This window comes from Cyclopterus lumpus, chromosome 7 (genome assembly GCF_009769545.1).
Source record: "Cyclopterus lumpus isolate fCycLum1 chromosome 7, fCycLum1.pri, whole genome shotgun sequence".
In the NCBI taxonomy this organism is placed as follows: domain Eukaryota; kingdom Metazoa; phylum Chordata; class Actinopteri; order Perciformes; family Cyclopteridae; genus Cyclopterus; species Cyclopterus lumpus.
The window spans coordinates 22,765,967-22,778,958 of NC_046972.1; the positions used below are offsets into that span (position 1 = coordinate 22,765,967).

The 12,992-nt window shown below is 46.5% G+C and overlaps 1 protein-coding gene across 1 annotated transcript in view; it reads right to left on the reverse strand.

Moving 5' to 3' along the window:
* LOC117733878 (glutamate receptor-interacting protein 2-like) overlaps positions 1-7,793 on the reverse strand; it is a 28,917-nt gene extending 21,124 nt beyond the window's left edge. The window contains exons 1-6 of the mRNA XM_034537791.1: positions 7,743-7,793; positions 4,622-4,702; positions 3,877-4,012; positions 1,895-2,040; positions 530-613; positions 359-434 (exon numbers count right to left, since the gene is read on the reverse strand). Of these exons, the coding sequence (XP_034393682.1) occupies positions 359-434; positions 530-613; positions 1,895-2,040; positions 3,877-4,012; positions 4,622-4,702; positions 7,743-7,782 (563 nt within the window). The 5' untranslated portion in view covers positions 7,783-7,793. The remainder of the gene's footprint in view (positions 1-358; positions 435-529; positions 614-1,894; positions 2,041-3,876; positions 4,013-4,621; positions 4,703-7,742) is intronic.
* Positions 7,794-12,992: the final 5,199 nt, after the last annotated feature.

Here is a 12,992-nt window from a genome sequence, read left to right on the forward strand (position 1 = left end):
GTCGCGGTGGAAAAGTGCACCAGCGGCAGGATGAGCATTGCCCTTTTCTGCTTTGAAGATAACATAAATGTGTCACAGCCTCAATTTCATGCACCGGTATGAGCGAAGACTGATGCAAAAGGAATCAAATGTGCACGGACATTTTAAAAAGCGTAAATCGTTAATAATGTAATCCCACGGGAATTCAGGGTTGCATATTTTCATTGCAATTAGTAGAACACCGATATGCAAGCAGTCCAAACAACTGAATGTGTGCGGATAATTTAAAAAAGGCTCATTCATGCGTGATCGAGACATATAATACATGTAGGAGCCACGTAAATAGCAGCACTAACTCGACCCCCTCGTGCCCTCTCACCTGTCAGCGGGACCGCCGGGCCGGACGAACGTAACCACCAGAGGACGAGACCTGCGCCAGTCCTCGTGGAAGCCTCCTGAATCAAAACCAGGACATCCAGAAATCAGTGGCAAGAATTAATAATAAAAAAAGGAAAAGAAAAGCTCATTATTCTTTCACTCAAAGACCTACCTCTCATGACGAATCCAAAGCTGTTTCCCTCCTTGTGCAAACACACCTCTATAGTTTTGGTCAAGACTCCCGAGGGGTTCTGGACTGAGAAAGGACAGATTCGGAAAATTATCAATACATTGCTTTTTATGATTGTAGATTCATCTGTTATAATCCTGAGAATCAATGAAGCATTGTGGAAATGTGTTAAACTAAATCTCATTGTGGGGGGGGGGATTAATTCCATGTATTTTGACATAATGCTAATTATTCGAGAGCAGTGCAGCGTCCCCCGGGACCACCAGCCCCGATCAATGAAACCCGGTAAGTATTGATCTGGTTCTTTGCACGGTCCAAAAGGTGTCTCGTTAAAAATCGGGGATGAATTTTGGTTTTGAATTTCTTGATTGGAGTCGAGGTACAGTAACCAAAAGATGCTCCGTCACAGAGATGATGCATTGGTAGCTTCACAAGATATTTGAAATCTCTGGACTGTCCGTCGGTCTGACGACGAGAAGCCTCCGGAGTCAAAGGGGTTATATTTCTAAAGGTAGCCATCGGATATCCAAGACTTCCTTTGTTCCTTCCTCCACGCGCTGCTCGTTGTTTACATTAGCAACCAGATTAGAAGCACATTTTAAACCAATGGTAAAAAAAAGCAATACGCCCGTAGATTATACACGTGATGGGGATCTATTTGCACTATGTATTCCTATTTTCTTTTGCTATCATAATTACACAGCTAACAGCCTTAATTATAGCGTTAAGAGAAATAGTTACCGTGAGCGTTCGCCACTGTTAGCTGCTCGATCTCGTCAGAGTGTGTTGCTGAGACAGAGGGTCTCAAACTAAGTTAATTTCACCTCCTGATTTGTGTGTTTGAAAAATTCCATTTCAGTCCAAAAGGTACTAATATTTACTTTGGTGACTGTGGTGAAACATAACTAGTTATAATCGGTGTTCACGTTCTCCCATTGGAGTCAATAGGTTGGAAAAAAGTGCCTTAAACTTGCATTCTCTCTACTGACCACCAGGGGGGCGACTCCTCTGGTTGTATAGAAGTCTATGCTTCATGTGTTAAAGCTGCATTCTCTCTACTGACCACCAGGGGGGGCGACTCCTCTGGTTGTATAGAAGTCTATGCTTCATGTGTTAAAGCTGCATTCTCTCTACTGACCACCAGAGGGGGGGGGGGCGACTCCTCTGGTTGTATAGAAGTCTATGCTTCATGTGTTAAAGCTGCATTCTCTCTACTGATCACCAGGGGGGGGGCGACTCCTCTGGTTGTATAGAAGTCTATGCTTCATGTGTTAACCTCGACATCTCGACTACTGAACTACCGGAACGAGAACACACATGGTTATTAAAGGTTGCTGGTTCACCTACCGGACGGAGGCAGCTCGTACTCCACCTCCAGCACCACCCGCTCCCCGATGTTCTTCAGCAGGCTGATGATCTCGTCGTGGCGAAGCTTCGACAGGTTGATGCCGTTCACCGACTTGATGTAGTCTCCCACGTTCAGCTGGTCGCTCCTGTTGGGAAGACGCGGACGGGCCGTCGCGCCGGAGGCCGCTTTAATGACCGTAATGACCTCCGGGCGTCGCTGCTCGTCACCTGGGTTTGTAAATCAGTCTACAAGGAGCTCTTTAGACACTTTATAGCAAACGAGCTGACGGTCGGTTTTATTCATTTGTGTCCGAAGGGTACGCATGACAACAATAATCTGTGAGTCGGCCTCTTCAAAACACTGACACAGATTATTGCACATGCCGTCTCGCATATGACGGTCTGAGTCAACACGCCGCTCATTGGAGGGCTAATTCATTAGAAAGATGTTCTGCCCCTCCACACACACACACACACACACACACACACACACACACACACACACACACACACACCTTTGGGCTACCGCCTATCAGGAGTGACAGCAGACAGAGAGAGAGAGAGAGAGAGACGTCTTGACCGGCCTGTCATTCAGAGTCCGGTGTCGTGTCATCTCTCTCTCTCTCTCTCTCTCTCTCTCTCTCTCTCTCTCTCTCTCTCTCTCTCTCTCTCTCTCTCTCTCTCTCTCTCTCTCTCTCTCTCTCTCTCTCTCTCTCTCTCTCTCTCTCTCTCTCTCTCTCTCTCTCTGTGAATTAGCACGGTGTCTGACTTTAGAAACTCCTTGGACGTGACAGGCGACGGCATATTTGGCCAAGACATTTTTCAGAGAGGCCGTGTCATTTTTTACAAAGGTGTGTGTGTGTGTGTGTGCGTGTGTGTGTGTGTGTGTGTGTGTGTGCGTGCGTGTGTGTGACACTTCAGTCACACGCTGCTGAATAATCCTGAAACGTGAATCCTCCGCTACATTTTCCTGAATCTCTTTAACTCTCAAAAGTTTTTTAATAGATTTATAGCGCATCATTACCACCTCGCTGTGAACACTTGTTGTGTAAATGCTGTGTTAATATTGATATTATTGTGTACTTTTCTATACCGTCTGTCCAAAATGTGACCACTTTTTAGACATTACCGTAAAATTTAGGAAAACCTTCTATCACGATATAGATTTCAGGTTTCATAAATCGACCGACAGCATATTTTTTGGTCGTTAAATAAACGAATAGTCCACGTGAAAAAACCTGTAATACACGTGTAATTAAATAGTGGCGAGTGGAGGTGGACTCTTTCTAAAAAAATCTATTTCAAGTGAAATTAAAGAGCAAAAAAAAAAAAATCTATCTTCATCTGTACACCATGTTTACAGTGAATAGTTATAATAGACATTTTAGTTTAACGCGTGCTTTGTTATTACCAATTCAGGCGAGACAATTCCGTGTCACGGTATCTCGATATGCGAATCCATCACCGTCCGATTTACACGTCAGAGACGATAAATCATTTATCATTTATAGTGTTGCGGAACATGTGAATTCCTCGAGTTGTGCACTAATGTGTTTTGAGAGGTTCGCCGTGACCTTTTTTGACCTTTGACCGCCAAAGGCAAGCAGGCGTTTGACTCGCTCGAGGACGGCCGTGACGTCACGAGAACCCGGGTTGGGACGTTTTCTTTTTTTTTTTTTTTGCCAGATTTGAAAGAAAGTTCCCTAAAGTTCACCGGACGCCGGACAACCCGCGAACAGATCTTATACGTTGTGGTCTTGAGGGACTTTTCTGGGGTATTAGTCTGACGGGCTCGTCGGCCACGGTCCACCACGGTCCACCGCGGTGACGGCGAGCTGGTGTCACTTTGCGACACGTGCTAGTTTTTGTTATTGTTTTTTTTGCACGCGCCGGACTAACCGGTCCGGACGGCTCGTCTTTTCTTTTTTTTTAAACCGTGTCACGAAAGGGGGGGGGGGGGGGGGGGGGGGGCGTGATCTCACCTGGTAGCCAGCCCACCTGGCCGTAGGTTGGACACTCGGGGCTTCCCGTCCTTATCGGAGCCTCCGGAGATGGTGAGGCCGAGGCTGCTGCCTTCCCTTTTCATCAGGTCCACCGTGGTCACTCCTCGGTGCTCCTCTGCTGACAGACACGGGCACAGATCCACGGTCAGCATTAGCGTCCGCTTGACAGAATCACACACACACACACACACACACACACACATCACCACCCCCGCGTCTCAATCCTCCTCTCCTGGATCTCTCACATGAATGCCCTCTGACACACGGCCACATACTTTATTTTTTCTCACATTCCCTGTCCTGTCCTTGTTCCTTCAAATCTGAGTGAATCTTTGTGACGGATTCCGGGGAGGAGGGCGAGGAGATGGAGGGAGTCGGTTTTATTAATAGCACTATTAATACTGATAAAGGGAAGACGTTCAATGCATTTTTACTCATCGGGTCATGACGTGGACTTTATTGAGCTGCTTGGCTCTGTAGTTACGGGGACTCATTCTGTCTCGTGGTCCGCGTTCTGCTGTCGTTCCCACGAGAAGTCCAAGTGTGGTTTAGTGCAAACGACAGGCATGCCACACAAGCAGTTTTTTTTGTTTTTTTTAGTACCTTATCTAAGCATTCAGCGCAGGGCAACATCAAACAAAACAGACACATGCACGCAGACAAACAAAACAACATCTCGGACTTCACGATGAGAAGAGTGAAAAGCAGGCGTCCGGGTTCGTACCTGAGAAGCTGCGCCTGCAGGACGAGTGCGATGGCTCGGCCGCCCCGGACTCCTTGCCCCCCTTGGAGTACGGCCCGTCATCTGAGGAGACGGCAGGGAGGTAAAGGTGCTGTTATCAAGCGCTGTGGGGAGGCCGAATGTGGCGCTTCCAAATGCACCCTGGGTAATGAGCGGTGGAGGTTTTTTTCGACTCTTTTTACTGACTCAACTTGGGGTTTTCAAGCCACTCACGTCACCATTCCACCATGCTTTCATGCTACACACAAAAGTGGAGTTTAAAGTTTTAACAAACTCATTAAAGAACTTTAAACTGTTGTTTTTGTCGGGAATATTTTTACACAACGGGAATATTGCGCAGTGGAAAAAGTTACATCATTTGTTTTATTTTTCAACAAAAGGTGGATTATACATGTGGAACAGAAAAGGGCTCTGTAGTCCAAACCGAAACAGCTAACTTGATTAGCGCACAAAATTTCACAATAAAAGCCCAAGACGTTTATTTCACAATATCGTGTCATGGTTTATTTTGGTTACGTTGGTTTTGAGGACTGATGTTTTGAAACACCTCAAAGCATACTCTGCTTTATGGTCCTTTGACTATAAATGGACCGTAATTTACCATAAAAGAGAGAATGCAGCTTTAACACATGAAGCATAGACTTCTATACAACCAGAGGAGTCGCCCCCTGGTGGTCAGTAGAGAGAATGCAGCTTTAAGACATGAAGCATAGACTTCTATACAACCAGAGGAGTCGCCCCCTGGTGGTCAGGAGAGAGAATGCAGCTTTAAGACATGAAGCATAGACTTCTATACAACCAGAGGAGTCGCCCCCTGGTGGTCAGGAGAGAGAATGCAGCTTTAAGACATAAAGCATAGACTTCTATACAACCAGAGGAGTCGCCCCCTGGTGGTCAGTAGAGAGAATGCAGCTTTAACACATGAAGCATAGACTTCTATACAACCAGAGGAGTCGCCCCCTGGTGGTCAGGAGAGAGAATGCAGCTTAAAGACACTCGGCAGAACCCACTTTATTTCCATAATCCTATTAAATGTTGAGTGTTTTTTTAAAGCCCCTCTCTGTCTGCAGCAGAGACCCCTTGAAAACCATTAATTTAATACAAGAATACGTATGCGGCTCCATGAAGCACGGGACTCCTTCCTGGAGGAAACAGCATGCGGTTAATGGACTGTTCGAGGCTCAGAGAGAAAATCAGCATTTTCACGTCGTTGACAGCAGCTGCTACAAGAAGAAAAAAAGCGAGGAAATGTTCAATCTGTTCTGGAGGGAAACTGATGTTTTTGTTATATTTCTCTTACTTATAGCCGGGCCCTTTGCTGACAGAGCACATCGGCCCCCCCTCTCTGAACCTGAATGCAGCCATACAAGCGTGTCAGCAGTCACAGGGGGAAAACGGACTTGGCACTTCTCTAATCCTGTCCACCGCGGATTACCTTTTCATCTGTCCGGCAACGGTGATTGAACATCACCTCGCAGACTTAAAGAGGTCTCTTCTTTAGGAGTGGAAAGGGGGGGGGCATGTCAGTGTTCACGATTTGACGCTATATGCAGCGTAGAGACTATATGGTTAAAACCCACTATTTTTCTTACACCCCACATTCAGAAATTATTTGGAAAGCAGAAGCTTTTCAAAACAGACGTGTGCCGGTGGGGAAATCCACAGGTGTTTTTTAGGTAATTATACTTTACAGTCTTCGAGTCAACGTAAACCTTTTCGGGGCATCAGATTTGAACGCGCACAAAGCACCCTGTTCCAAACCAATTAAAAAGACATCTGAAGAACGATCTATTACTTCCACGTGCTCCAAAGGTCCGAAATTAGACGACGCCGTCGTTTAAGAGGCTGAATTTGACATGAAAATAATGACATTGAGTCTTCTATCGTGTGCTGAATTTGGAGAGCCGAGTCCTTCGGAGGGGCATCCGACACACTGCCTTCGCTCTGTCCACGTCAAAGTTTTTTTTTTCCGCCATCTGAAGATGAGGCCTTCGGACAGCTGAGAGGAGCCGTGGATCCCTTTTGTCAAACCCTCTCTGACCTTAAACCTCTGGGCGGGGACGGAGCTGCGTGAGTCAGACCCCCTGTACAGAAACATCTGGACTTTGGCATGTTGTGTGATGTATGGAACCCACATGCATGTGCATGGTATTTCGCATTCGTCTACACACACACACACACACACACACACACACACACACACACACGCGCGCGTCCCTGCACGCACACATACACACACACGCGTCCTGTCCGGTAGCTGTGAGGCACAAACAACGAGAGTGACACATCACAAACGCATCGGGCCTGGGGGTAAAACGAGCCCTCTGTATAGCCATGTGGGCTCCTGGGGTGGGGGGTGGGGGGGCCTGACAGTCCAGCAGCTGTCACTGCAGTCAAAAGGCGACATTAGCTCTGGGTAACACGGGCACATCTCCTCTGCACGTGACTGTGCGCTCTACTGTATACCATCAAGCCTGTCCCCTCCTCCAGCCCCTGACGGCCATTCAAAAAATCGTGGATGGAGCAGATTAAGAATCAGCCTCCCCCAGAATATAATATTAAGAGTGTGTGTGTGTGTGTGTGGGGGGGGGGGGGGGGGGGCAGCTGAGGGGGAGCACCGCATCTGAAAAGGAGCTCTGGAGACCGGAAATAATCATAATCCGCGGGTGGACTACATGAATATGCGGCCAGTTAATTAACTCCACGGGTGTAAATTCAGGGCACCCTCTAAACCAATGAGAATGTAGGTTAAATAAAGGGGCGGAGCTCACAGTGACAATGAAATCATAACGCTATTTTCAGATGTAAAACTTTATTTATAAACGTGGAGGAGGAGGAGAGGGGGGGGGGGCATGCCAGACCCAGTTTACGTTGCTATATCTGCCCTAATTACACGCGGTCGGGTGGCGCGCGCACAGCTGGTGGCCAAAGTCCACTGACATTTAAGAATCTCTCCCAGCCAATCACAGGCGTAATAACGCGTATATATTACAAGATTGGGAAAAAGGAACAGGTGATCCGAGTGACATAATCCCCCCCCCCCCCCCCCCCCTCCTCCCCTTTGACTCCACGCTGCACAGATCAAACGCGCGCGCGCTCTTACCGACGCTGTTCTTGGCGTCCCTCCTCAGACCACACAGCATGGCGTGTGTGTGTGTGTGTGTGTGGGGGGGGGGGGGGGGGTCTTTGAAGTGACCTCGTTGATCTCTCGTCGTGGGAGAGAAGAGGAGCTGCACCTGAGGGTGGGGGTGTGGGTGGGTGTGGGGGGGGGGTTCAAAGGGTCTCAGCCGCTCACGTGAAAAAACGCCATCGTGGTTTCTTCAGCTCCCCATCGAGCCAACATTTCCTTAACCTTACGTCCCACGTTTTTTTGCACCCGACAAAAAAAAAAAAATACAAAATATATTACAAAAAAAGTGATGAATTGAGCTCCAGATGGCAGATTGTGATCCTCAGTCTGTTGGAGTTCCGCTCTCTATTTAAACTTATGACACGCAAAGATGTCAAAGACGTCTCAGTCCTCTAAATGTCTAAATATCTAAAAGTCTAAAAGCTATAAAATCCAAACACGGTTCACGTCCTCTTCTCTCTCCGGTTCCATTCCTGAGCTATTCTCACTAATTAGTCCTTCTTCTTCTTCCAGAGGGTTTTATCATCCCCTGTTCATACTCACATGAGCTCACACACAACCCTCCTCCTCTGCGCGGAGCCCGAGTGAGTGTGTTCTCTCTCTCTCTCTCTCTCTCTCTCTCTCTCTCTCCCTCTCTCCCTCTCTCTCTCTCTCTCTCTCTCTCTCTCTCTCTCTCTCTCTGCCAGAGGGGTTCAGTGAGGCAGGCACACACGATCGTCACTCCCTCCCCCAGCAGCAGCAACACACACGCACACACACACATACACACACACACACACACGAACACACACACGTTATCCATTTTCCCACTAAGTCAAACACCCCTCGTCTGCACATCCTCAAACCCACCCACACGCCTTCACACTCTCTCACACACACACACTCGCGCACACACTCACAGACACACACGCCACACACATATCAGAGACGCACACACTCAACTCTCTGCGCAGTTGTGCACCACCTGCACATTCATCATCAGACTGAGCTCTGGCACGGTGTCACTTTTTCATTTCTCACTGCACCCATCTATATATATTATTTTGCTTGTATCTACATATTTGTCTCTCACGCACACACACACACACACACACACACACACACACACACACACACACCATGGGATTCCAGTGCAGACCATGCAGCTGCTTCTACCTGATACGTCTGGCGGTTGAATGTGTTATTCATAAAAGTGGCGTTGTCGTGCACGAGGGCCCGGGGACTCCTCGTCAGATCGGGGACGCGCATACGGAAGCAAAAAAAGAAAGAAGAGAAAAAAAGGGGGAAACATTCATTAATCTGACTGAAGCCCGCAGACGTCTCATGTTTCAGCCTGGGGGAGGAGGAGGAGGGTGAGGGGACCCTCTGCTAATCTGTGGCCCCCCGCTGAGGGCCCCTCCACCCAAACGGCACACGCGCCCCACACCATTTGCAGAAGCCTGCCACTTCCTGCCCCCCCCCCCCCCCCCCCCCCCCGCTGCACCCTCCACCCACAACAACAACAACAACCTCCACCAGCTTCTCTGAGGGCCCCTCCGAGCCTCGTCTGCCTCGTTTGTTTTGGTCCAACCGTCTTCACTTTGGACGCGTGAGGGGAACATAAAAACAACACACACGCACACACACACACACACACACACACACACACACACACAGACACACACACACGCAGTCTCCGTGTGAGATGACCGCTGCTCTCATTCCACAGATGTGTGAAGTGTTTGCAGACAAACATTTCCTGCGTTCCCCACCCGCCGCCGTCGGTTCCGGTGGACACGTGCTCTTCGGTGTGGATCATTTCCTCCGAGACTTTTGTCCTTAATACCCCGTTTTACGAAGTGGCCGAGCGCAGTCTTTCAGAGCGAGACTAATTCATCTCCAGCAGAATAAAGAGAGAGAGAGAGAGAGAGAGAGAGACACACATAGCGGTGTGATGCACTGATAATAATAAAAAAAACCTCCTGGGAAAGAAAGGTGGCAAACGTCGGGTTAATTAAATAAATATAGATTTGTTTGTGTTGCACTCGCTTGCTCCAGACTGGATGTGAGCATAATCGATGAAGGGCGAGTTGATAATGTCATGATTAGATTATAAATCTTGTATTTATTTATTTATTTATTGCATTAACCTAAAATGGAGGTTATGGGATGCTCAACTGAAAAGGAAACAAAAGAATGCCATGAATTTAAAAAGTGGACTCTCAATAAGAGAATAACCTGTGATTGTGTTGGTTCTACATTGAACCACGCTCCTCGCGTCGAACTGGCCACACTGCCCCCTGGTGGCGGTCACATCCAGGTGCAATGAAAGGTCTGACAACCAAAATGACTGATTTGCTGGTCGCTTGTAGTAAATCAATATATATATATATCATTTAAGAAATATCACTTCAGTTGACACGTGCCTTTTTACTTTTCTCATGTATTACTGTAATGCACATTGATAGGCTGCAAGAATTTAAACAAAACAACCAGGAAAAGAGAACAATATAAACCTCTTTTATTTGTCTATTTGTACTCATTATTCTGGCAACCTGTAAAATTGATTTTTTTCAATATTTCTTTTGGTTTAGCACCTGCAATCACCGAAGAGAGCCTCAAGAAAAACACACTTCATTTATGTTTTGCTTTTATTAGTTCCACCTTTTTCTCGCAGCTATGTTAGTATTCTATATTTATTCTATATTTCCTGTTTTTTATGGGGATTTTTTTTCATTACTATTACTATTGTGTATCTCTTTAGAATTTTTTTTTTCTTCTTCTTTTTGTGTCCCCAGTTTTTCTTTTCTTTTTTAAAATTTGTATTTGTTGCTCTTGTTTATTTCTTTTTTTTAATTATTATTATTATTATTATTATTATTATTATTATTATTATTATTATTATTATATTAAAATACCAGTTTTCAATCCGTTTAACACACCTGCTGCACACAAAAAAACACTTTAACTCTCTGTTTTAAAATAAATTCATACAGATAAACTCAAGTTATTATGTGAAGGCAACACAACTCTTGTCTTCCAGAACTGCACGCATGATAACTCAAACAATCACGTCTCACATTGACATCAAAGACCTCACGCGGCCGTTACCTTTGCTTCTTCCTCTGATGATGCCCATCCGACATCTGAGGGAGAACGAGAACATCCTCCTCTTTCCTCCCGCCGACCGGCCGCCTTTCCTCGGGGAGGCCGTCTGGGGGGGAGCGAAGGGGAGCTGCTGGGGGGCGAGGCGCCCCTTCCCAAACGCCACCCTGGCCGACATGTTCATGTATCTGTGTCTGACCGGTGACGAGGAAGAGGTGACTTGTGTCCTCCCCCTTCGGACCCCGCCCGGTCCTGCTGTCCCCCTCGGTCCCCCCCAGAGAGTCCTCCAAAGCGGCTGCGCACAAAACAAGTGCATGTTTGGTTCATTTAAAGAGGAGGAGAAGGACTCAGCTCCATCACTGTGCTCGTTATGTTGTGCATTGGTCACTTCCTTCAGTTGCAAACAGCCACAAGCTGACTGGCTAAATACATTTGATGGGGTTTGTCTTTTTTTTTTTTTTTGCATCTCTGGCAATGTCAGAGTTGCAGGACCAGATGGCTCCGGGGCCGAGCAGCGGGCTCCGGGCAGCGGGCTCTGGGCAGTGGCCTCCGGGCTCCGGGCCACGGCGTGTCTGCCAGGACGCGATGGAAACTTTCTCCGCAGGGAGTCGACGAAATAATGTGCAACCTGAGCCTCGTGACGTCTGAGAGCGGCCCGTTTGATCCATTGATGTTTCACCTGAAACAGAACCATGGTTGCTCCTCCATACTCAAGTACTCTCAGTACACACACACACACACACTTGGTGTGACGAGTTCATGGATCCCTCTCCAGCTGCTCTCCTCTTACCTCATGCACAGTGTCCTATTTAAAAGGAGCAGTCCACTCACACAGAAGCGCTCACATCTTTTAATAAAGCAAAAGTACCATAAGCTCCATCGTCTGTATTTAAAGTATGACAAGTAAGAGTACTCATTATGCACCGATGTGTTCCTGCATTATGTTTTATAAATCAATTGGGTTTTATGTGTAAAAAACATAATTTGTAAAGTAACAAAAGCTGCAAGACGTGTGTATAGTACAATACAAAGTTTAAAGTGGCAGGTGTGTGGCTGTGTGTGCATGTATATATATATATATATATATATATATATATATATATATATATATATATATATATATATATCCTCTTCGGCTCTTCCAACAAAATTCTCAACAAACTTCAGTATGTTCAGAACTCTGCTGCTCGACTGCTCACCTCCACCCGCCGCTATGACTACAACACCCCGGTCCTACGCAACCTTCACTGGCTCCTGGTCAAATTCAGGATAGACTTTAAAATACTACTCACCACCTAGTCCTAAACAACCTGGCCCCTCCCTACCTTTCAGACCTCATCCCCCTCCAAGCCCCAACCCGTTGCCTCAGGTCCGCCGGTGCAAACACTCTGAAGACCATCAGGACCAAGCGTTGGACCTGAGGTGACAGGGTGGGGTGACAGGGCCTTCTCAGCAGCTGCCCCCCCCCCAAATGTTCTATTTGTTTGCTCTTTGTCTTTCTATTTAGTTGTGTTTTGTATGTCTATGCCTTATGTAAAACGTCTTTGTGTGTTTTGAAAAGCGCTATATAAATTCGATGTATTATTATTTGTAATTTCCCCACTGAGGGACTAATAAAGGATTATCTTATCTTATCTTATTATTCTATATGTATGTACTGTATATATATATACATAGATATATGTATATACATATGCATATATACAGGGCCTATACATACATATATATATACATATATATGTACATGTACATATACATGTATGACATGCGTCAGGGCGCTTCCACTGAAAGCAGAGACGCAACGCTCCGTTCACCACGTCCGTCTGCAAGGCGTCGCCGACTCGCGTTCCAGTGACTTGTGTTTTTATTTGAGAACATGGTCCAACACTAGTGGCCTGCTTTCAACCCCATGTAACTGCACGACGACACTATTGCCCGTCTATAAATCGACACTTTATGCCAAACAACATGCGTACAGATATTCATATTACATGAAAACTGTGATACAAACTTAGAAGTTATGTCGTATACAAGGACGATAATTTGACCCCATGTAAATGGTTGATTGATTGGCTCTTATGTCAGTTATGAGGCAAAAAAAGCCACATTTGCTGCCTCCATCCTCATAAATGTGTGTTT